The 24490-nt window shown below is 32.4% G+C and overlaps 4 protein-coding genes across 6 annotated transcripts; 3 read left to right on the top strand and 1 right to left on the bottom strand.

The window, feature by feature from the left end:
* Positions 1–360: 360 nt before the first annotated feature.
* Positions 361–2094, bottom strand: LOC110606719 (homeobox-leucine zipper protein HAT22). Its single transcript, XM_021745670.2, has 3 exons — positions 1281–2094; positions 1070–1149; positions 361–928 (listed from the first exon to the last, which is right to left on the bottom strand). Exons 1-3 carry the CDS (start codon positions 1710–1712, stop codon positions 649–651), a joined length of 792 nt encoding a protein of 263 aa, XP_021601362.2. The 5' UTR covers positions 1713–2094; the 3' UTR covers positions 361–648.
* Positions 2095–8157: 6063 nt separating this feature from the next.
* Positions 8158–13568, top strand: LOC110606928 (branched-chain amino acid aminotransferase 2, chloroplastic). Of its 2 annotated transcripts, none has more exons than XR_006349433.1 (10): positions 8158–8479; positions 8600–8685; positions 8851–9028; positions 9121–9297; positions 9401–9532; positions 9754–9852; positions 10237–10353; positions 11973–12068; positions 12874–13050; positions 13145–13305. XR_006349433.1 is itself a non-coding variant. In XM_043953374.1 (10 exons), the coding sequence occupies exons 1-10, from the start codon at positions 8387–8389 to the stop codon at positions 13461–13463; spliced, it is 1221 nt and encodes a 406-aa protein (XP_043809309.1). In that variant the 5' UTR covers positions 8159–8386; the 3' UTR covers positions 13464–13568. The 2 variants fall into 2 exon arrangements, 1 of the variants encoding a protein (XP_043809309.1); XM_043953374.1 differs by lacking the exon at positions 13145–13305 and adding an exon at positions 13334–13568 and having other exon boundaries at positions 8159–8479; positions 12874–12986.
* Positions 13569–16041: 2473 nt separating this feature from the next.
* LOC110605897 (branched-chain-amino-acid aminotransferase 2, chloroplastic) lies at positions 16042–18910 on the top strand. Of its 2 annotated transcripts, none has more exons than XM_021744573.1 (10): positions 16042–16318; positions 16673–16746; positions 16849–17029; positions 17182–17358; positions 17461–17592; positions 17681–17779; positions 17920–18036; positions 18118–18213; positions 18329–18441; positions 18564–18910. In XM_021744573.1, the coding sequence occupies exons 1-10, from the start codon at positions 16253–16255 to the stop codon at positions 18673–18675; spliced, it is 1167 nt and encodes a 388-aa protein (XP_021600265.1). In that variant the 5' UTR covers positions 16042–16252; the 3' UTR covers positions 18676–18910. The 2 variants fall into 2 exon arrangements, with proteins under 2 accessions (XP_021600265.1, XP_021600264.1); XM_021744572.2 differs by having other exon boundaries at positions 16048–16318; positions 16846–17029.
* Positions 18911–21956: 3046 nt separating this feature from the next.
* LOC110606441 (transcription factor RAX3) lies at positions 21957–23719 on the top strand. Its single transcript, XM_021745243.2, has 3 exons — positions 21957–22169; positions 22328–22457; positions 22653–23719. The coding sequence occupies exons 1-3, from the start codon at positions 22034–22036 to the stop codon at positions 23419–23421; spliced, it is 1035 nt and encodes a 344-aa protein (XP_021600935.1). The 5' UTR covers positions 21957–22033; the 3' UTR covers positions 23422–23719.
* The last annotated feature ends 771 nt before the right edge of the window (positions 23720–24490 follow it).

The following is a 24490-nucleotide window of genomic DNA, read 5'->3' as shown; positions in this document are numbered from 1 at the left end:
TATTTTAAATTTTATTTCATATATATAAATATTTTTTTAAAAATAAAAAATTAACGACCTCTAAAAAATTCATAAATATCATGAACCTTCCACCTCTGTAGACTACTGTATCTTTAGTTCTCTAAATTAATTTGCATTTACTACAAGAACTGGAAGTTATCCGACAGAGACTGACATCATCAAACCGCTAATAGAAGAAAGTAGCAAACTTGTCCGAAAGGCTAAAGCTTGAAGCAAACGGAACTTAGGTAGGTGAATGGTAGACACTTTCTAGTTAATCTCTTCCATCAAAACCCATTTCATAATCATGTGATTATGTTACTTTATCATATATACTAATACTATAAGTACAACATTCCGTACAAACTGGTCAAGAGGATCAGCTTTCTCCATTTGTACACATGAATAGCATAGTTTTATAAGTTTCCCTACAAATAAGTAATAAATTTCTTAACATAGATTTGTTAAGACTTTACAAGCATGTGTACAGATGAAATAAGAGCTAGATAGAGAGAAAAGGGAAGGAAGAAGAAGACTCTACAAAATTAGTTTAAGTATCTAGTTCTTAATCATTAATCATATGGCACATAAGGGTCCATGAAGAAAAATAATACTTGTTTTCGGGGCTCAGATATGTAGCTAGGTTGCCTAGCAAGCTGCAGATGGGTGGGTGAAGGGACTGTAGAAATGAGGCTTTGGTCCAACCGTCAAAGTAGTAGTGGTAGAAGAGGCGTCGCCGCTGTTAATCCTCTCACAAGAAGGACAAATCGTAAGGGTGGCTGCAGGCAGCTGCATATATAGTGGTGCAGTCAGTTTCAAGGATTTAAGCTCTTGTAGCTCCTTTTGCAGCCTCTTGTTCTCTTCTGTTAGTGTTTCGCAACATTTCTTCAGTACCTCACAATCTACCTCAGTTTGCTTCAGCTTAGTCCTGCCCAAATAAAAGAGGACTGAGTATTTCTTGTATAGATCAAACGCTTAGAAGAGAAGAAAGCTTTCAAGGATCTGTTAATTAAAGAAAACGCTCAACTTAATCAAAAGCTATATATATATATATATATATAATTCTTACCTGGCTCTTCTGTTTTGAAACCACACTTCTACTTGACGTGGCCTGAGATTCAGCTGTTCTGCCAAGGCTTGCTTTTGTTTCTAATACATGATTGAAAAGAAGAAATACCAAAGTCATGAACATATAAGATATTATCATTTGTAAAATCATATTTATAATAATATAATAGAGAAAATGAATTAATATGCTGAAAAATGGTATATATATATACAGGATTGAGAGTGCTGTGCTCCTTGAAGCTGTTCTCCAGAGTAGCAGACTGTTGTTTGTTAAGTCTAAGTTTCTTTCTGGGACTTCCTTCTTCATCTTCATCACTAACCCTTGAAGAAACTCTTTCAACTTCTGCTTCTTCACCACAAAACTCTCTCTCTTTCTTGACACTCGAGTTAGAAAACGAGGATACTGCACTAGGAGACGAAGCTTGTGGCTGAAAATCAGCTTCCACCTTAGCAGCAGATGGATACGGCTCTTGTGGAAGGCCTAACGTCAGAGAGGGGAACATGTGATCATATTTGAGGGAGAGTTTCTGCTTCTTTTGTTGAAGATGATGATCGGATTGAGAACAGTGTTGTTGCTTGTCATGGCAGCTTAGAGCTAAACCAAGGCCGGTGTTACAAACACCATCGGAAATACCAAAACCCATAATATTAAATTGCAAAAATCACCACCAAATGTTATTGAAATAGCTTTTGAGCATAAAATCTTGAATCTATGGAGCTGTAGAGAGAGAGAGAGAGAGAGGTAGAGCAATCTTCGTCTTGAAAGAAATGTAAAGGTTGAGGAAAGTGTGGGAAATAGGTTAGGTGGGGACTTGTTAATAATGAAAGAAAAGAAATGTGTATAGTAACGAATCTGGTTTGTGGGATTATGAAAATTTCTTATGTCTCTTTGCCCTCATAGGTTGACCACGAGAAAGATACACATCTCTCTCTCTCTCTCTACACAATTCATATGTGGGATGAATGAATAGCATACGTGGAATCACATGGAATGATGGAAAGTGAGTTTACAATAGAGCACATAAAGACAATTATTCCACACCCTTCTTTTTTCCACTCCTCATCTTTTACTTTTATAAGGCCATTTTTTAATTATTTTCTTTTATTTTTTTCTAAAATATTAAAAGAATTTAACCCATTTCACACATAAATTTTCATCGTACGAAAAATTATATAAAATTTCATATATACGTATTTATATAAATTTAATTTAAATAAAAATTATTAATTATAAACAATAAAATATGCGGATCAAAAATATTAATTAATAATAGTGCTATTTGTACGGTGGTGATTAAAGGGATAAACAAAGTAGTTTGTGAGGGATGGTTGATTATGGTAGAAATTAAGTATTGAGTGAAGTTGAATATAAGGAGGAGACAAGATTAGTAAATGTTAGATGGAGACCCATCAATTATATGCTTTTGTGTATTGCTAATCGCAGACCACCCAAATGTCACCCACCGCTACATACCTTCACTCATAAGATATGGAATGGTTTCTTATCCCATTTACATTGAACACTACTGCATCCTTAGGACATCAACTTTCAATACTTTGCTTACTTTTATTACATATTTTTTTACTGTTCCTACCATGAAATACATATAAAGTCTAAAGTAAGAAAAAAAAAAAACGATAAATTTGGTAATAATTTACGAATTTAGGATTTAGTTGATAAATTTTTAAAATGAGATGAAATTGAAAATTTTTAAAAAATTCAAGAATTTTTTTTTTTTGTGATAAACTCTTAAGTAAATTGTTATATTGAATTAGAATTTGGAGTGGGGAAAAACATTGTAGGTCAGGAGGCATTATTAGAGCACTATATAGTGAGTGAAATGCGTAATGGGGCATATCCAAATTGTGAGTGGATTGACTAATGTGGCTAGTTCGTTGATGATAAATTGAAGGTGCCCTCATGAAGGGAAACAGCTAAGGCATTTTCCATATGCTTCAATATTTAAGATGTGATGGGCAGCAAACAATTTCAACTGCCATTATCGATTGTGTTTGTTCTCTGAGTGCTAATTTCAGTGAGAATATTTCTCAGGCTTAGAGGAGGACAAGATAAATGACCTCCCATTTTGGTGATCAACACCACTAAATTTATAGAATTCTATTAACACTCCAAGACTTTGCTCATCCAATTATTATAGCTAGCCTAGAAGCATCCTTCAAATTTCAACCCACGAATTTATTAGTTCAATGCATTCTCTGAGTGTGGGTCTTTATTAATGAGAAGTATATATAATATTGATGGCATTTGACTAGGGGTATATTGCTTTTTGTTGTTAAAAAGAATATATTTTTGAAGAATATATTTATAAAGTATTTACCAAATCTAAAAGGAATAATTGCGTTAGCAACAAAAATATTCTCTTAAATGAAACATTAACCGGCCAAACGACAAGGGGAAAAAAGCTTATAAACTAAGGATGATGCCTTGTAATAAACCCTAGTGCTGCTTCAAATTTCTTTTGTATGTTATACATATTAGGTTGTAATATAGATAAAAGGTGGAGAAACACGAGATGCCACAGTGTAGCATCGAGAAAGCAACACGTGGAGATGGCGGCAAGGGGATAGACAGGTGGAGCCTACAAATGATTTGGCATGATGGGACATTCGATTCTAAAGGATATGTGCGATGATGATTGTGGATTTTAGAAATAGTTGGGCAATGATAGAGGGTGGTGGTGGTGGTGGTGGTGTTGGAGATAAGGTTTCAGATATGTTCCAGCCTTTAAGGCTAAAACCACCACTGGGATTGTGGCATATTGTGATTTTTTGCCTTTCTCTCTACATTCTCTTCTCCTTTTATATTTATTTCTCTCTCTCTCTCTCTTGACAACCGTCCATGTCAAGGAAGTCATCACTTTAATTTTGTCTGAATTTCTCCTAAAACTAGGTTTTGGTTTTAATCTACGTTATCACTAACTCCACTTTAACCATTGTTAATTATTGGTACGTAGACATAGCAAGAGAATAATTTTCAGATTACTATATATACATACGATATAACGAAGTTTAATATGGCATGCAGAAATATTTATTCAATAACAAGATAATTCATTTTCAACGCCCCCACTATATTTATAATAATATTATTATATTATAAATTTTTTCTGAGTTTAATTACCGTTTTAAAAAAAGACTTTTTAATATAAAGAAATCAATAAATAAACTGTTGTTTTTCCATGCAATCAATATCTAGATATTTTATATATTTAACGATACTGAAAATAAATAAATTAAAAAAAATGCAGTTTTAATTCAGGAGAATATGGTAGACGAGACGTGTGAAGTGGGAGTATTTCCATTTCTGATTAGTTGTTTATTTTATGAGGAAAAAGGTGAGACACAGTGGAAAGGTTGGCAAAAAATATTAGATAGTTATTGGAGTTTTGTGCAACCAAAAGAACTTGCGATATGGTTACGGAACTTATCCTAATTATTCTTCTAACAAAACATGGATTGTCAGCTCTTCCTGATTGCTTAACACATATATAGACACACACATATAAACAAGAACGCCTCGCCTGTCCCAACCATTCCTTAAACCTAAAATAGATCCCATTGAGAAAAAAATAATTATTATATAAATACAATAATTAAATGTTGACTTGTAATCGAATCTATATGAATCATCATAATTTAATTTAAAATTAATTTTTGTGATATTAAAAATATGAGTCCAATCATAATTAATTGTATAAAAAAAATTTTAAAAATCGAATAAATTAAAATAATTAATTATTTGAATTTAAATGGAATAGCACTGGACGGTAATGTGTATATGATGAGTTGCGGTTTAGAATAAACGAAGTGATAATAATAGGAGATGTCACGTTGTAAGACTTTAGGAGATGGTATAGAATAAGGTATGGAAGTGGGACAAGAAAAGTCTAGTCAGAGTAACATAATGGTTGTTGATTTCCAAGAGCTGATTGCACCGACTTTTCAAAAAGCAAAGCCCTAAGCATACCCCACTCTAGATTGTCTGATCAATCCTCTCTACTATTTTCTCTCAGACTCTGCTTTCAAATGGGATAATCATGCTCTGCCTTTAATAGAGAGAAAGAGAGAGAGAGACAGAGAGCCAGCCACTCCCTCGCAAGGCCAGCTGCTGCGGCTGGTTCCCCACCTATATGCATCATGCTTCGATCTACTGAGTCGTAGAGACTCACGTCATAAAGGTTAAAACTGTGGATGTGGGTTGAGGATCCATTTTCAATAAATGATGGATTGAATTCGCAGATGAAGTAGGATATTGTAAATAAATAAATAAAAAATTAAAAACATGTCCTAACTTATTAGAGTGTGGACACATGCTTATGTGTATATTTGGCCCTTCAACGCAAAGAGGGGACCAACTTGCATGGAACTTTTGAGACTTGAAAAACGTTTATTTATATTAAATAATAAGAAAATTTATAATTTAATTTCTGATTATTTTTATTATAAATAAATTAATTCTTATATTTTTAAAAATATATTAAAATATTTTTATATTTTATTTCTGTCAATGAAATAATACTTTCATCTTTTTTTTTGTTAAAATTAAATAAATGAATTCTCTTTTCTTTTAAAATTAGATAAAGGAGGATAGAGAAAATTTTTAAAATTCAATTTTATCCTCAAATAAAATTTTTTATTTTGTCTTTGGATATTGTTATTATTAACAAATTATTCCTTATATTTCAAAAATTATATTAAGACGTTTTTATCTTTTTTCATATCTGTTAAAACGTTCTTATTATTTTTTTCCATCAATAAAATAATCCTTATCTTTTCTCATATATATTAAAACATCTTTATCGTTTTTTTCCGTCAACGAAATAGTCTTTTCTTATCGATTCTTTTCGTCAACGAAATCGTCTCTCCCTATATTTTTAGAAATCTATTAAAACGTCCTTATCGTTTCTTTTTGTCAACAAAATAGTCTTTATCTTTTCTCACATCTATTAAAATATCCTTATCGTTTCTTTTTGTCAATAAAATAGTCTCTATTTTTTCTCACATCTATTAAACGTCCTTATCGTTTCTTTTTATCAACGAAATAGTCTCTATCTTTTCTTTCCTCCTCCTCCTTCTCTGACTCCGAAAAAGAAGAAGAAGGAGAAGAAGGAGAAGAAAAACGAAGGAAAGGAAGCAAAAGAAGAAGAAGGAGAAGAAGAAGAAGCAAAAGAAGAAGAATAAGTAGAAGCATAAGAAGAAGGAGGAAGAAGCAGGAGGAAGAATTGATGAAGAAGAAAAGGAAGGAGGAGGAGGAGAAGAAAAACAATGAGGGTAATTTAGTCTTTTATTATATTTTTAACTGCAAAATAAATAGAAGGACCATTTTATTGACGGAGAGAAAATATAAAACGTTTTAATAGGTTTCTAAAAATATAGAGACTGACTTATTAATAATGGCAATACTCATGAATTAAATTGTAAATCTCCCTAAATAATAAGATGAATTCAAAATATAAATAAATGATAAAAATTAAATAAAATTTATTTATAAATATATACTAAATTAATTATAAATCGAGTCTAATTAAATAAAAATTTATTGATGATAGATTTTGAATTAAAAAGTAAAAGCGATTAGGATATGGAGATTTCATGATATTGATTTGTTATCTTTTTTTACTTAGCAAAAGCAAAAAGATTACTAGGATGAGGTTTCAATTCACCTTTATTTCTTTTAAATCAGATTGAGCATTACCTATTCAATTAGTCTCAAATTGTAGTAGCTGAATGGTGAAAAACTCAAATATTGTTTATTCTCACATGAAAAAGAAAATTGTCTTTCCTACAAAATTCAACGTGTCATTTAATAAAATTCATTAAATACAATTATTTATTGCTAATTCTGATACAAAATTAGAATCAAATACTCTTAATACGTACGATATTACCTTCGTTAAAAAAAATATAATTAATTAAAAAAAGTTATAAATGTATAAATATAAAAATCATTATATATTGTAAATGATCGTAATGAGAGCCCAACGGGCCAACTCTTAAGCACCAAGGCAACGTTCATTTTCAGCCCACTACCCAATTGGGGCTTCGAAATGCTACTAAGAATTTTATCGATCTCTTCGTCAGTCGCCAAAAGCCAACAAGTGGACGGCGTTTTCTGCCGGCTATATAAATTTACAACTGAAAATTTGACTGCCCAAGCAGAGCCAATTGGAAAAGAAGAGCAATTGACTTTGAGCAAAGAGAAGATGTGCTACGAGGTGAAATGCTCGAGTTGCGGCAAAACCACATGGGGCGGTTGTGGGAGGCATGTCCCATCTGTTTACAACCGAATCCCTCAAGGCCAACACTGTCTCTGCAATGGATGGCCTGGCGTCGATCCCAATAATCCCAACGCCGCTGCTCAGTCCTCTTCTTCCTGTGCTATTCTCTGATTTAAATTTTTTTAGTTTTTTTTTTAATATGTACCCTTTTTTCTATTACTCTTTCGTGTTTCTACTTTGTACCCATCAAATAAAGAAGAAAACTTTCTTCGAATTTCTGGTTTTCTTCCTTCTTTATGTGATTGCCAACTGCTAAAACAAAAGAGTACTAATAATTATTGGCCTCAAATTTTAGACCAGTTCTCAAATTCAACTTGGCCATACCTCCCTTGATGCATGGATAATCCTATCGGCTGGGTTTCTCCGGCGGTTTGTTGGGGCGGCTGGTGGGGTTTGGAATTGGCAGTGCTTTGATCCTACCGGCAGTACCGGTTTTTTCTAGACGCAGTATTAGGGCTTATGGGTTTGTAATATTTGGGTTGCGTTACTATTGCGTCAAGGCCTGGGCCTGTTATCTTGTACTTTGACTATAAATTCAATGAAGTGTTGCGTTACTATTGCGTTATCTTGTAACATTTGGGCTTGTGTTTGTTCAAAAATTGTTTCGTTTTCTGTCCTGTTTAAATCTAAATATTTATTATCAGTTGTGAATATAAATAGAGAATATTATAATAAAATGAAAACTGTTAAGATAAATAGTAAGATTTTTTTAAATTTTAAAATAATTTTTTTTAAAAAAATTCATATTTTTCCGGTTTCCCCTATTACTGGATTGAGCCGAGAGAAAGATGCGGTTGTGAGTTGTATAATGTAATGCGGTTCAAAGTAAATCGTTCATAGAGATAAAAGAATCGCGTCACCGTTTCACTTGATAACTTCGACTCTGCCTAAAGCCACTGTCCAAGTGGAGCCAGAATCCGCATCCCTCCAGTCCTCCTTAAAATTGAAAGTCGTTCCTTTCTTTCTTTCTTCTTCTTCTTCTTCTTCTTCTTCCCGATTCAAAGTTGAGACTCGCAGAGATGCCCAACGCTCAATTCTCACCGACGATTCATTCCAGTCATCTCTTCTCTACCAGAAATCCCACTCTTCTTCACTATTCTTCGGCTCTCAAGGCACCTCTTCTTTCTCTTCAAATTAAATTATTAATCACTCCGATTGCCATTTTTATTTAATTAAATCACACTGTTAATTAATACCATGTTTTTTTTTGTCAATTTGATGTGCCTTTGCAGCCATGCGATCAGCTCAGTTTCTGCATGGCCTCTCGTACAACAACTTTCACTGCGAGACTCAAAGCGATTCCTTCTGATACTCACAGGTTAATTTATTTGACCCTTTTATTTAATTAGCTATTCATTTTTTTAATGTTCCTTTCCATAAATGTCGATTATTGCATCAGATTGAGTCATATTACACAAATCTCAATATAAATATCTTAAAAGATAATAATACTTACGACAAACTTTCTTATTGGAAACAACAGCAAAACATCAGAATTGGTTAAAGAAATTAATTGGGACAACCTTGGACTCAGTCCTGTGCCCACTGACTATATGTATGTAATGAGATGCTCTGGAACCGACGAGTTTTCAGATGGTGAGCTACTTCCTTTTGGGAAGATTGAATTGAATCCATTCTCTTCTGTCTTGAACTATGGCCAGGTATGATGTTTAAATTCTTATTCTTCATAGACAATATACAGTTTCTACTAGCCACCCCATTAACTACTCTGCAGTGCGTGCTTTTGTTTTAGGGAATTATTGAAGGTTTGAAAGCATTCAAGAAAGAAGATGACTCGGTTGTATTGTTTCGTCCTGAGGCAAATGGGTTACGAATGAGAGTGGGAGCAGACAGAATATGCATGCCTGCACCAACTATTGATCAGTTTGTGCAAGCTGTTAAAGCTACTGTTTCAGCAAATAGACGATGGGTAATGATGGTTCTTGAGACATGTAAAATGTTTGTGTACTATATGCATTGTATTGTTATATAGTTCCCATCAATTAGCCATAGAGCTCTATGCCACGATGCAGGTTCCCCCTCCAAATAAAGGCTTTTTATACATCCGACCTCTACTTATAGGCAGTGGAGCAGTTCTTAGTCTTACACCGTCTCCCGAATTCATCTTTTTGATTTATGTTACTCCGGTGGGGAATTATTTTGAGGTACGTTATGTATTATTCTCACCATTGAGACTATGGTTCAAATATTTTTACCTTGCAGGATATAATCGTTGTATTCTGAAATTATTATTCACTTTTCATTTTTTCCATTTCCTTTATGTTTATTTTCCTGTAGATGTATTTTCTTTTGCAGCTTATTATTCCAACTTTAGTATTGTTAGCAGTCTACTCAGTACTTACTTTATTTCATATGATGATGACAGCATGGTGCAGAACCAATTAATCTAGTCATTGAGAATGATATTCATCGTGCAGTTCCTGGTGGAGTTGGAAGCATAAATTCTATAGGGAATTATGCGATGGTAAGCTAATAATGCACTCGTGACAGAATACTTGGAAATCAGTCTCCCCGTCTTGTCACTCTAATTAAAACAATGCCTTTCTGTGAATATGCTGAGGGTCTTGTCATTTCCTTCTCACCTTTATAATTTCCCATTTCTAATAATTTTGAGCTTGATTTTTTTTTCATAAGCACCTTTGAGGTCGAAATTAACTAACCTGATATCACTATAAGTTTCTGGAAACCTATATGAATATTGTTGTAACTTTTGTGAATACGCGGAATGCTGTTGGTGAACCTGGGGATCCAAAACTCCGTTCTTTAGACTTTATTGATAAGCTTTACTTTTATGGTACCTTTTTGGTGTAGTCTCGAATGTTAGAAGTTATATTATTTTTGTTTGTAGGTTATGAAGGGACGAGCTGCAGCTAGAGCAAGTGGTTATCATGATGCTTTGTACCTTGATGCAGTTAACAACAAATATCTTGAAGAAATTTCTACAGCTAACATTTTTGTACTGAAGGTATCTTTATATTGGCTTTTCATGAAGTAATACAACTGTTGGGTCATTACTTTCTTTTCAGTTGTAGCATCGTGATCTAAAATTGTGTTGAGGCACCAAGTCTTTTCTTTTCTTCTTCCTTTTTTCGGCATGGAAGGCTTAAGCTGCCAGGGGACATCTAGCATGATAGTGACACTTTAGCTCCAGATGCAGCTAGAGGGAGGGGGAGAGAGAGTGGTTCCTTTGCTCTCTAAAAGTGTGTTATAATTGAATAATTTCAATGCCAAAAACTTTTCCTCGTTGAACACACACAGCCAGACTAGAAAAAGGAGAGAGAGAGAGGAAAACAAATATAAGAAATTTACATGTTTTACATGTGTGCGTGCATCCACAGACAGCCCACTTCTTTTTACACCATGTGAGAGTGTGAATATTAAAGCCCTATCTATACTGACCAAATCCTTGAATGCCAAAGTCCTATACAAATAAGATTTACATCATTACCCCCTATAATAAAAGAATCTGCTCCTTATCATGGAGTGCTCCTACAATTTGCGAGGGGTCTTAATGAATAGTAAATTTCCCTCTAACAAATATGAGTTATAATTCAACATTATTACCTTTTTCCTGTTAAAGGAAAACTGGATCCTATAAATTTCTTCTCATTAAGCTGATTTCCATAATAACTTTGCGTTGTCATCTTTATCCTCTAGTATAATATTGGTTAACATGCCTTGTCACATTTATTGCCCGCAAAGGAAATATTTGCAGTCTTGAGGAGTTTGTATGAAAAATTAAGAATTCTATAATACAAGCATTTGCAACTTTTAGAATGTCCCGAACAAAGGTTTAGCTGAGCAATTTTTTCTTGAGCATGATACACCTCAATCACCTTGTTCTGATACATCTCCACAAGTATTCACTTTAGATTCTATTGCCTTTGGTCCATGCTTCATATGAATTTTTGTATTCTATTAACGCATGCCCAAGTATCTTTTTAAATCAAGTGTTTGTTAGTTTTTTTATTTTATGTCCTTGTTATCACTTGTTATGCTCTCTATTTTGTACTTGTATCTTTGAATGTTGAATCTCAATGGAATTCTTTTGTTTGGGAATAAAATTTTCTTTATAGTTATTTTTGAAATTATTGTAAAATGCTCAACTCTTGGAGTATAATTTCCATAGTCAGTGAACATCCAATTAGAATTTGCAGTAGGAAGGCTTGGTTCAGAAATATTTCATCAAGCATGAAGTTAAAATTACCTTAATGAAAATCTGGACATGAAATATATGAGAACATCTTTTGCATCTAATCAATTGAATTTGTTTTCCCTTAATTATCACAAAAATAACACTTCATAATCTGCCTTTATATACATATTGCAAGCAGAATAACTTGCAGCATTGTGTTCTGATATGGACTTGCAATCTGGATTCCAGTTGCCATAATATTGGCCACAACTTTTCCCCTTTTTCCGCGCATATGTTTTTTTTATTCATTTACTTAATATCATTAGACAGTGGAGCAATCATTCTCAAACAAGGCAATTGCATTGTGTAAAATAATAGTGTTGCCGCAACATGAATTTTCCTGTCACAAAATCTTTATTTTAGTTTTTTCATTGATTGTCAACACCTAGGATAAAACAATATGTACTCCAGCATTGGGAGGAACAATTTTACCAGGCATTACACGGGAAAGTGTTATTGATATTGCTCGCAGGCAAAGGTTTCAGGTACATCTTTTGAGCCAACAATCTGTGGTGAATAGGTGAAAGTATTTAAACTTTACTGATCTTCAAGCCATAGTGCATCTTGACATTTTTTCATAACAAGGTAAATATGCAAAATAGTTCTTCTTTTGGCATTTCTGCTTTCCAAAAGTAGTTCAGAGGAGCACATGTGATTATGGTGCAAATGGATAGCTGATGCATCTCCCAGCTGGAATACTGGCACATTCCCAGTAGGATTATGAGTCTTGGATGAATGTTCCAGTTGATTACTCCACATCGCTATGTTTTTCAAACAGGGAATTTGAGAGATTGTGAATCATGTGCTCATATATTTTTCCTTCTCATATGCTAAATAGTGGATTTCGTTTTATTCTTCAACATTTTTTCTATTCATTTGTAGGGATATCTTTATGCTTGCTGTCCTATTCCATTGTAAGGCTGAGTTATTCTGTTGGTTCCCATGTCCTGGACTTCACTCTTGTAATCTAGGTTCCATATGTTTACACTTTTAGTAAAATGCTTTGCTACAGAAGGCAATGATACCACCAGTACTTCTGAGAAAAAACAATGTTTTGCTGACAGGAGTGCTAACGGATTAGGTGGTCAGAATATTACTTAAGTATTTATATTTTCTTTTCTCACCAAATTCCCATCTTATTCATCCGGTAGGCTAACTGTTTTTTAAAAGTGTGCATTTGATCAGACTTGAAGAAACTTTTCTCTGGATTCCTGAATCCTGATTTCACCAATTTTTTAGGAGTCCAGATTATTAGAGGTCATAATACTTGAAATTTTCACTTATGAACAGGTAGAGGAGAGACTTGTATCAGTTGAGGAATTATTTAATGCCGATGAAGTTTTTTGTACGGGGAATGCTGTTGGTTTATTGCCAGTGGGTAGCATTACTTACCAGGGTAAAAGGTAAAGTTCCCACATTTGTTTCCTGCATTTGAAGTTTTGAACCCTGTTCAGTATTTCCCCGGAAATTCTATGGAGCTCAAAAGTTCAACATCTCAAGGAAGTTTGCCATGAGTTGAATATTTAATCCCTCACCTGAGATGAGCCTAGAAATTTGAAAGATATTCAAGTACTTTGAACAGCAGCTTGAAAAAAGTTCCAAATTTAGATCATAAATAGTTATGGATGGGTTGATGAACATCCTAGTGCTAGTTATGAAGTCACGTCAAGTGCCAACTGATGATTTCTGAGATGCATTATTGCTAAAAAATTATGATCTGGTTTCCTTTTCTTTTGGGATTTGGTTTCAGGTTGTCCTTCAAGGAAGGTGGAGTTGGCACTGTATCCAAGCAGCTCTCTTCTGCTCTTACTGATATACAGATGGGCCTTACGGATGATAAAATGGGCTGGACTGTGGTCTTGAAGTTGGAAGAGAAGTGACAACAAAAATGTAATTTCTGGATACATAACTAATAAAAAATTGTAGGTTTTTTTTAATTTATCAGTTCACCTTGATTTCATAAATATCTCCATTTTTATGTTGCAGCAGATGGTTTTTCATTTTTATTTTTATGTTGCATTTGATTTGACTTTAACCCAGCAAGAATTTAAATAAAAGATTTATTTTTTTATGTATTTTTATTTAATTTTAATACCTAATGAATTTAATGCACTTTTTAATGTAAAGCATCGAAGAGTAAACTTGATGCATTAATTAAGCATTTAAATTATCAACATCACGTTTTTTTTTGAAATTTGTAGCTGTTTAATAAAATATTTTATATTTTATAATTTTGTTTATTTTTTTTACACATGTGAAGAATACATATTAGGAAAAATACTTTTTTTATTAATTTTTTAATTATATTAATTTTAATGATATTAAATACTAAAAAATATTTTGAATTTTTTTTAAATAAGATAAAATTTAAATAAGTTATAATAATTAATTTATATATTAAAAATAAAAATAATTTTGAAACAACTAAAAAAAATAAATAAAAATTATAAAACAAAAGGAGTGTAATTAAATTTAATTTTGATTCATAAAAAAAAAGAATTAGGAACAACCCTTTAAAAATCTTCAATTGTCAAATTTAATTGTGTTTTAATTATAATTATAATCTCATAGGACTATTTCCTGCTTCCATTTAGAAAACTTTATATTAGATTTTGGTTAATCTGGAGTGTACATATGGCATTGTACAGTCAAAAGCAAAGAGTGGTATTCTTATAAATCAATTCATGTCCTGCTGGATTTTAACTCTATTTATTGTCCCACTTGAATTTTTGAAAATATCAAATCAAAATTAAATTCAATCCCCATCTCTTTATTAAAAAGTAATAATTAATATTTAATTATTATGCACAAGGGTTAAATTGAAAGGGTGCATGTGGACACTTGATGTTAAAAAGTTTTCATAATGGTGGAACTTCCAATTCTCCACCATGAAAGTGAAAGTGAAAGTAAAAAGAAAGAAAATTATATGAAATGACTTCTTTACTGCTCACCTTCCTTTGAATGGACGACACCCATTAAACTACAATATATATATAATAAGATGATAAAAAAATATTTATTTTTATATTTTTTAATAATTTTTTACATTTAATTTATTTTTTTAATTATAATTGAGATAAAATAAAAAAATTTAATTTTATTATATAGAATTTAAAATTTTACATATAAATATGAATTAACGTAAATATTTTAATTTTTTTATCAAATAAATATTTTAAAAAATAATTTTACATATATACTATTTTTTTTGTTAAAATTAATTAAGATAAATAATTAAAATTGAGATAAATATAAAAGATTAATTTTATTATCTAAAATTTTAAAATTAAAATATAAATATATTTAAATATTTTTATTTAATAGACATTTTAAATATTATAAACATTAAAAATATTTTTTGTGAAATAAATAAGCTTCACCCTTTATAAACAAAGAAAGATTTTTTTTTTTTGTTTTTTGAAAGCAAACAAAGAAAGATTATCATGCTATATTTAAGAGAATTTTTTTTTTTGTTATTATCAATGTTATCAAAATAAAAAGCGACAAGATATTCTATCGCTTTAGACAAAAGTCGAAACAACGCTTTTTTTTTTTTTAAGATTATATTGGTTATTACTAGTTTTAACATTTGTTTAGAAAATTTTTTTTTATAAGAATTCAATTCAGTTTAATTTTTTTATTTAAAATTAAAAAATTAGTTTTTAAAAAATAATTTATGTATAATTTAAAATATATATATATTTTTTTATAAAATAAAAACTGTCAAATCTATCTATTAATTAACGAATTTATGGTAAAACACAGGTGGTTTTCCACAGGACTAACGACAGAGGGTGCTTCCTTTATATCAGGAATTTAGTTCTTCCCACCTTCCTCATTTCTTCTACTTTCCAATTTTTATGCGTGGAGCTCAAGTAAACACTATATTAAATATTTCTATATAATTAAATTTACCTAAATTTTATTCATTCATTTTTTTAGTAATTGATTATTATTGAAATTTGAATAATTAAATGAATTAGAAAGCAATTTAATAAAAATAAAAAAATATTTTTTTTATATTTGAAGTAATTTATTATCTTTAAATAAACATATAAAAAGTTTAAAATGTAAATGCACAATTTTATTTCTATCAATGATATCTGCATTATGAGATAGGGTTGTTTTCAGGTTTCAGATTCTGAAAATATCATTTTCACCTCAAAAAGTTCAGCACTCTGAAGATTTTTAACTAAAAAATATGCTTTCTTAAGCAATCAATCATCTAGAGTTCACACACACAATATCGCTACTTTTTATTATTGCCGTTTGATTGTAACTATATTATTCATTATAAAAATATATTTTATAAATTATTTTTAAACTTATAAATTTTATTTTTTTAAAAATTAGTAACTCACAAATTTAATTTCCTAATAAGTATACGTTTTTCGTTTTTTTAAAAAAAAACGTGCAATAAAATAAATTAGACGAAATGAAACGGAGAACTATTGCGTGTGAAATTGTGTCTATATTTTTGGCGCTTGCTCCTCTTGCTTTTCGCCTCCAAGAGCGTCGCTCTCCCTCAATCCTTTATTCTCCTTGCTAGTTTTCTGCTCCTCTGTTTCTGCAAAACTTCTCTACTATTTCTCTTTTTCAATAATTATTTCTCATTTTTCGTTCATTAAATTTCTCTTGCCTGAATGTCATATAGAAAATAGCAGAAACCATGATTTGGAGGGGTTCATGCTTACAAAATCTGCTTCAATCTTTACGTCTTGGTTCTTTATCTCAGGTTGGTTTCTTAATCTTTATACTCAATATTTTCATGTGATTTTGTCATATAGCTAAAGGGGATTGTTTATGGTGATATGGGAGTCAAATTGACCATTTATCCTTCTTCACACAGTAACCCTGCTTGTTATTTTGATGGGTTCGGCTGTAAATTTTGCTGATGATACATGTTCATGTCGTCGTGTTTGAGTTGTTCCGATTATGTATTAATATCATATATACCTGTTAATGGAGGGCTTGGAGGCAAGGGCAATTCATTAGATCTTGCAGCGACTTAAAGAATGTCGCTTTGTTTAGGACCGTAGGCTTTCATCTTATCTAGATTTTAATTTTTTTTCTTCCTGCATGATTGCAGCGTGGAGCTTGTATTTGCTACTCGTCACAAGCTGCATCTTCTCTACAGCAAGTGAGCAAACCGTTGGCTTCCTGGTAATTCGCTTACCTGCATTGTTCCATTGATTGTTATTGTTTCAGCCTTGTGCAATATTCCTTTCCCCTGTTTATGTTTTCTTATGTTTTTGGATGTAGTAGTGTTGATGGTGAGAATGAGTACGCTAATTTGGATTGGGATAATCTTGGATTTGGTATCACACCCGCGGATTTCATGTACTCGATGAAATGTTCTAAAGGTGGAAGTTTTGAGCAAGGACAACTTAGTCGCTATGGAAATGTTGAATTGAGCCCTTCCGCAGGAGTCCTGAATTATGGGCAGGCAAGCAGCAACCCACTGAGTGGCATTTGATTCCAATACAAAATTGAAACTGTTCATGATCTTGATAGTGAATTTTGTATCAGACATGATGGATTAGTTGTTTCACCCCATTAACTAATTTAAAAACTGGATTGTGTTTAAAATGTCTTCAGGGATTGTATGAAGGAACAAAAGCATATAGAAAAGAAGATGGTCGTTTGCTTCTGTTTCGTCCAGATCAAAATGCCATCCGCATGAAGATGGGTGCTGATAGATTGTGCATGCCATGCCCCTCCATTGATCAATTCGTTGATGCAGTGAAAGGAGTTGCTCTAGCTAACAAGCGTTGGGTAATTTAGTTTCTACTTCCTAATGATACTTGTTTTCCTAGATAGTTTGTTTGTCTCTTCCATTTTCTTGACAAGTTTATGCAAAATTTATGCATATTAAAGGTTCCTCCTCCAGGGAAAGGAACTTTATATATTAGACCTTTGTTGATGGGAAGTGGTCCTGTATTGGGCTTGGCACCAGCACCTGAATACACGTTCCTCGTATATGCTTCCCCTGTTGGCAACTATTTCAAGGTGGAGCTTTTCTTTGCCAGTGAACCTTGATTCCTGACTCTTTGATTCTTCAGTTGAGTGGTTTACATGTTCTTCATGCTGCATACAGGAGGGCTTGGCACCCTTGAACCTGTATATTGAGGAGGAATTTCATCGTGCCTCTCGAGGAGGAGCTGGTGGTGTTAAGTCCATCACGAATTATGCACCTGTAAGTGAATGTCTCTAACGCAACTAATTGTTAACTAGCTTAACTATGGATTTCGTTAATTCTCAGCAATTGCAACTTCAAGACTCAAAACTCAAAATCTCTTTGTTGTAGTACTCATGATTTTTTCCCTTTATATGCAGGTCATGAAAGCAATAGGCAGAGCAAAAAGCAGAGGGTTTTCTGATGTTCTGTACCTTGATTCAGTGAATAAAAAATATCTGGAAGAAGTCTCTTCTTGCAATATTTTCCTTGTGAAGGTACTCTCATAAATTGTCTGATACAAAATATTCATTTGGTTGTCTAGAACTGAACTATTGTATGTCTCTTTAATCTTTCAGGGCAATGTAATTTCTACTCCTGCTGCAAGTGGGACTATCCTGCAAGGTGTCACTCGAAGAAGCGTGATCGAAATCGCTCGTGATCATGGTTATCAGGTCATTGATCCCTTTTAAGCCTAAAATAACTCCACAAAAAATTGTGTTTTTTCTTTGTTCTGTACAATGATTGAAGACTTATTGACCTTGGGTTCATTCTAAGAAACTGAATCAGGTTGAGGAACGTGCTATTCCAGTAGAGGAATTGATGGATGCTGATGAAGTCTTTTGCACTGGAACTGCTGTTGGTGTTGCTCCAGTAGGCAATATCACATATCAGAATAGAAGGTGAACTGGTTATATCATACCTTTACAGAGCATAAGCATATATGCTTGTCATTGTAATTTCATTAAAGATAGCATTGTGAATCGCTGACTTGAGATGGTGCATAAAATTTGTGGACGCGCAGAGTTGAATACCAAATGAGAGCTGAGTCCGTTTCTCAGGAGCTGTACTCAACTCTTGAAGGAATCAAAACGGGTATAATTGAAGATAAGAAAGGCTGGATCCTTGAGATTTAATAGGGCCTCTTTCCAACTACAAGAGAGGCATGTGAATTTTTAGAACATTGCTCATATCTCTGTGTATTTCATCAAAGGGCAATGGAAAGAGATAAAAGAAAAAGAATATGACATCCAATTCCAAAGCCGCATTTTGGAACTTTGTTGGTCGCTCCTTCTATAATGATAGAAATGTAACCAATTCCAAATCCTGAATAACGTTATCAATAATATGACTATGAAGTTGAATATACAAGTTACTCTTCCATTGCACTCAACTTGATGGATTTTTGGTTTTCGGCTAAAGATTGAGATCCTTCATTAGAAGGGTCAAAGCCCATAAAAATACAACAAGATCTAAAAGCAGACCAACAAAAACACAATACAGTAAGCCCAAACTAGAAGCGCAGCCTAAGATGGAGTAATCTTCATTGTTGGAAGCTTCTCTTCATGCCCAAGCCCCAGATAACACTATTGCATCCATAGAGTTTATGTATGCAGAAAGTTTTGGGGCTGACCCATCTTAAAACACAGTATCCAATATATCACAAAAGGCCCACATGGAGGTCTTAATGCAAAGTGGGTTAGGGCTGGTATTCTGGACTGCACAGTAATGAGAAATATCTTATTAAACAAGAAAGTGTTTATTTCAATCAATAATTAAATTGGAGAGGTTTTGGAGTGATTGACTTTGGAAGTGGCAGAGAGTTATATGTTAATTAGGAGTAGAATTGAGCAGATCCCGTAATCGAGTATCAGCAAGATATTGTTGTCTAGGAATTCCATGACAGTACGTAGTGAGTTAGAGAATAAGCCACTAAAATGGATTAACAATTCTTAATTATCATTCCCCAAATTATTATTATTATTTATAAATTTGTATTAAATATGTGCTTAAATTGTCTGATTATTGGTCTAATGACCGACTAGCTTTTTAAAACCCGGATTTTTTTTTTTTTTTTAATATTCTGTGAAAATTTGAAGAACACAGAAATAAGATCGATCAATAGACATATTCTCTTCCTTTTTTTTTTTTTTGAATTTCTTTTATAAGCAAAGATGATCTTATCGAAATAGGAGAAGCGTGTGTGTGTGTGTGTATATATATATATATATTCTGTGGTGCAAGCTCCATTGGATTCGCATCTTGTCCCTGTCAACTGGGGGATCTCAATTTTCTCAATCAAACAACCATGCACCAACCATATTGAAAAACTAGGGTACTCAAATTGTACGGTGGGATTTCTATAATAAAAATACCATCTTCCTCTACTTTTTTTTTATATATATATAATCACCCTCACCATATATGCATTAAATGTAAAGTGAGTTGGCCAATGAAAATGGTCAGAGAATCAGCCGTTGCAGAATACAGCTATGCTCAGTGTTTGACCTCAAATGGCTGCAAACAATTTCAAAGAGGGAATAAGAACTAGTTTAACTACCAGATTTGTATTGTTCATCGCACGTAAACCATACCCATTTCCAATTATTTCGTTTTCTTTCTTTATTTTGGTTTCTTCAATGTTGACACGTACCCTTTTATAGCAAAAACTAACTTTTCTTTTCTTTTCTTCCATGGATTTAAGCAACGATCGAATTGGTGTGATTTTTCAGTGTTTTTTTTTAAAAAAAAAAATTCTAAATACTGTGTTGATCCCTCCAGAACCTGCTTAATTCATGTCGCTGTCATTTTCAGCTATATTTATAATCTGGCCAAGCAGTCCTTTCAGTGCACCAACTTTCACCAAATAATTGGTAGGTCACTTTGCATGGATACCACACTTGGCTTAAACCACTGTATATATATATAAGAATATCTCAACACTGAACTATTAACCTAGCTAGCAGTCATTTTCATAAAATATATTATAATTTTTAGAGGAACATAATTATAGTTGATACTATCGATAGGTAATTTCCTTGAAAATAATAAAAAATTGATTACTTGAAGATCAGTTCAACCTGCATGAAAATAGAGTCCAACTGTACATATTGTGCAAAAGACAACCATTTTCAAACTGGTAGGTCCTGCCAAGCTTTTTTATATATATGAAAAATCACAAAAGTAATGAGATAAAATAGCAATGGAAACAAGGAGTCCACATAAAAGATATGCATTGCAATCTTAATTTCAAAAAAATAAAATAAAATAAAATAGCAGCAGTAAGAAAGAAAATAAAACTAGAAAACATATTATATATAGGAACCAATCATTGGAGATCAGTTCTAATCCACAATAGCTATATATTAACTACTCACTAAAATCAGAAAGGAATTAAAGCAATAAACCAATTGGGTTCCATATTTTACATATGGTTATTTAATTTATTTTATAAATTAAATAAAACTCAAAATTTATCAATGATAATGGATGAATTATTATAGAATAAGTATTTGGCAACGTCATTAACGTAATATAAAAAAACTGTGATGATAACTTAAAGTTGAAAATGGAAAACAGGGAAGACTATTTAGGTCAAATAAATAGAGCTTTTAGATGTGACACTTTGCCTCAAATGCGATGCACCTTAGACATTTTCTTCCATTGTTCCTTTCATTTCCACTTGCCTTAATTTTCCACACAATATACTTCTTATAATAGACTCAATACTGTGATGTTGAATGTATTTCATTAATTTAAATTTACTATAGCTATTATTTGTTTTATTTTTTTATTTCATGGGTTTTCACTGAAATAAAAAAAAAAAGAATAATTTTTAATAACTATTGAGATTATTACACACAACATTTTTAATTGCAGTTCTTAATTTGTTTTTATATATAGTAACACTTTTTTTAGTAAACTTTTAAACTATATATAAGCTTAATTGTACATCAACAGTTTAAAGTATTTCTAGAAGAAGTCTTTTTTTTAAAATTTTTTTTTATAATTGTTAAAAAACAATTATGAATATTATACCTTTATACATATATACGTACATATGTACCTGTATGTAAATAGATATATATAATTGTATTCACGTGGAGAATTGTTAACATAAGTCGGACTGAATAATTGAGAGGATAATTAGACTTTAAGAGTCCCAAGAAAATCAACGGCCTGGCCTGGATAGATAAACTGATTCTAGACTAACCAAGAAAGACAAAACAATAACCCTTCTTTAATTTCTCCACTTTTATATACCAACAAACAAACACAGCCTTATTCCATACCCTACTTTATTATGCTCTTCTAGGAACCCTCTTCATCATTTTTCACCTTTTATAATATAATAATAGATATATATATATATATATATATCCTCTTTCTCTCATAATTGCTATCTTTTGGCATAGAAAGAGAAGCTAACCATCAAACTTCAAAGCTCAAAATTTAAGAAACATTAAGGAAAAGGAAGGGAAGGGAAGAGAAGCTATGGGGAGGGCTCCTTGCTGCGACAAAGCCAACGTCAAGAAAGGCCCATGGTCACCTGAAGAAGATGCTAAGCTCAAGGCGTATATAGAGAAACATGGCACTGGTGGTAACTGGATTGCTTTGCCTCAGAAAATTGGTATGCTTATTCGATCTTATTAATTACTTATAGCCTTTGCTTCATTCCTTATGCTTTAATTAGAAGAAATACTCTAGAATCTAAAGCCTTGTGAAACGGGTTTATAGTTGTATCTTTGATCTCATACAATATATGATGAGGGTTCGTTTCTGAATCAGGCCTTAAAAGATGTGGCAAGAGCTGCCGTCTTAGATGGTTAAACTATCTTCGCCCAAATATTAAGCATGGAGGCTTCTCTGAGGAGGAAGATAACATAATTTGCAGCCTCTATATTAGCATCGGGAGCAGGTAGGAAATGTTTTTCTTCAGTGAATAAACCTTATCAATAATAGATATTGCTCAAATTTGACCAGCAGACTAATTATCTTACAGCTAAGCCATCTCTTTCTTCCACAATATCACTTCATTTCTGTGAGTAGATGGTCTATAATGGCTTTGTTTGACCTAGAGTTCATATACTCATCACTTTGTTTGCATGGGCAGGTGGTCTATAATTGCAGCACAATTGCCAGGGAGAACAGATAATGACATAAAGAACTACTGGAACACAAGGCTGAAGAAGAAGCTTCTTGGTAAGCAAAGGAAAGACCACCAGGCTCGGAGGGCTAGTGGCATAAAGCAAGAGATGAAGAGAGGAAACGCTAATCCTATGGTTTCAGCTGATAATAAAAACAATCAAAACCCTTATTGGCCTGAGCTGCCTTTACTGGCTCCAATACCATTCTCCAACCAAGAACCCCGCTTTAATGACCATGCTTCTATTAGGAAACTGCTTATCAAGCTTGGAGGAAGATTTTCTGAAGATGATCAACTCATTCGCAATGCCACAAGTACTCAGTTCCCAAATGGCGTATCCTACGCTCAGCAACTTTATGATCAGCCCATTAATAATGTCTCCTCTTCTGCTTCAATGGATACCTCAAATGACACTGCTGTTCAATTTGCACAAGCACACTACAATATTGAAGGGGCTAGGCTGCAGATGGTTCAAGGAGAAAGCAATTTCCCTGCTGTGGGGATTGAGGAAATGGCATACAACAATCCACAAAGATTAGATGGGCTAGAGTTTCTGCTCAGCGATGATATGTTAAATGATAGAATTGGGACTACTTCTGGCGAAAGCGTAGTTGGCTCCATGGTTGAGATGAGCTCTCTTGTGTATCCTCCTATGGCTTCAAACTGTGAAGGGATACAGCAAGGATTGCTGCAGGAATGCTCTCTAGAGGAGTTGAGGTACCCTGGAATTCTATAGTGTGGTGTACATTAATGGTATAGATAGTACAGATTCATAGCAGTAGATGTTGGATTCTCAGATGAAACCCTAATAAGCTCATTCAGTGATCTGTTTGCTTTCCTTGTTGGCAGAAATTAAGTATAATATATAGTTTATTGTTGGGTGTGATGAGCTCTCTTTTTATGTATTTCAGACTTGAGTTACGTTAGGCGCAAATTTCATCAATCAATTGGGAGCTTCTAGACTGGACATGTTAATTTGGATATGTAATTTTCTCTGATTTGATTTGGTGATGATCATAATTTCTTGAAAATTTGACTGATATGAGAGCATATGTATTGATGAATGTGATTCCTTGAAAACCCCAATGGAAATAAGGTAACCCTAAGGATAGGTATGCTTAAGGTTCTATATTGGATATATACATGTGTCTGAATGAAACACACATGTTCTTAATTCAGTTATTGTCTTCAAGAAAAATAAATAAATAAATAAATAAAATTGTACAAAAACAATTTTGAGATGAATATAAAATTAGATAAGGGATTTAATTAATAAAGTAAATGTTATTTTCAATGTGTTTGCATGTGTGATTAATCCATGGTAGATAATAAAATTCTTAGTAATTTGGTTTCAATCAATATCAGAAACTAAAATTTGTCAAGGTATTTCTTTAAGTCTACTTTACATATCATTTGGATGGTTGGTGCTTCCCAATATGGATGCTATCATTCAAGATTTTCTCTAGGCCTTTTTTTATTTTTCATGGCCATAAATTTCTCATTGCCATCAATTATATGTATAGGACTAGTTTGACGATTCAAAGATTTATTTATTTACATTTCAAAAAAAAAAAAGATTTATTTTCTTTTAATTCTATGTTGAACAAAGTCGTCACATTTGCTTAAATTGTAATTCACATTTTCTTTTAATATTAAAAAATTCATTTTTAAAAGGAATAAATATTAAGTGAAAAAATAATGTAACAGGGTTGAAATTGAATTCATCATTTTTTTTTTCCAAAGATAAAATTATTATTTGGATTCTCTCTGATATAAGAAAATTTATTAATTAACCATTGATTTTA

The sequence above is a fragment of the Manihot esculenta genome, chromosome 18 (assembly GCF_001659605.2).
Source record: "Manihot esculenta cultivar AM560-2 chromosome 18, M.esculenta_v8, whole genome shotgun sequence".
Lineage (NCBI taxonomy): Eukaryota > Viridiplantae > Streptophyta > Magnoliopsida > Malpighiales > Euphorbiaceae > Manihot > Manihot esculenta.
This window is presented reverse-complemented; position numbering and strand designations above follow the sequence as displayed.

Excerpts from the sequence above, each read along its gene's own strand:
- LOC110606719 (XM_021745670.2), bottom strand. The coding sequence starts at position 1,712 with ATGGGTTTTGGTATTTCCGATGGTGTTTGTAACACCGGCCTTGGTTTA. Across the intron at positions 1,150-1,280 it reads AGCACAGCACTCTCAATCCT|AAACAAAAGCAAGCCTTGGC; the intron begins GTATATATATAT and ends ATCATGTATTAG. Across the intron at positions 929-1,069 it reads TTTCAAAACAGAAGAGCCAG|GACTAAGCTGAAGCAAACTG; the intron begins GTAAGAATTATA and ends TTATTTGGGCAG.
- LOC110605897 (XM_021744572.2), top strand. The coding sequence starts at position 16,253 with ATGATTTGGAGGGGTTCATGCTTACAAAATCTGCTTCAATCTTTACGT. Across the intron at positions 16,319-16,672 it reads GTCTTGGTTCTTTATCTCAG|CGTGGAGCTTGTATTTGCTA; the intron begins GTTGGTTTCTTA and ends GCATGATTGCAG. Across the intron at positions 17,593-17,680 it reads CTGTTGGCAACTATTTCAAG|GAGGGCTTGGCACCCTTGAA; the intron begins GTGGAGCTTTTC and ends TGCTGCATACAG.
- LOC110606441 (XM_021745243.2), top strand. The coding sequence starts at position 22,034 with ATGGGGAGGGCTCCTTGCTGCGACAAAGCCAACGTCAAGAAAGGCCCA. Across the intron at positions 22,170-22,327 it reads TGCTTTGCCTCAGAAAATTG|GCCTTAAAAGATGTGGCAAG; the intron begins GTATGCTTATTC and ends TTTCTGAATCAG. Across the intron at positions 22,458-22,652 it reads TATATTAGCATCGGGAGCAG|GTGGTCTATAATTGCAGCAC; the intron begins GTAGGAAATGTT and ends TTGCATGGGCAG.
- LOC110606928 (XM_043953374.1), top strand. The coding sequence starts at position 8,387 with ATGCCCAACGCTCAATTCTCACCGACGATTCATTCCAGTCATCTCTTC. Across the intron at positions 8,686-8,850 it reads ATTCCTTCTGATACTCACAG|CAAAACATCAGAATTGGTTA; the intron begins GTTAATTTATTT and ends TGGAAACAACAG. Across the intron at positions 10,354-11,972 it reads CTAACATTTTTGTACTGAAG|GATAAAACAATATGTACTCC; the intron begins GTATCTTTATAT and ends GTCAACACCTAG.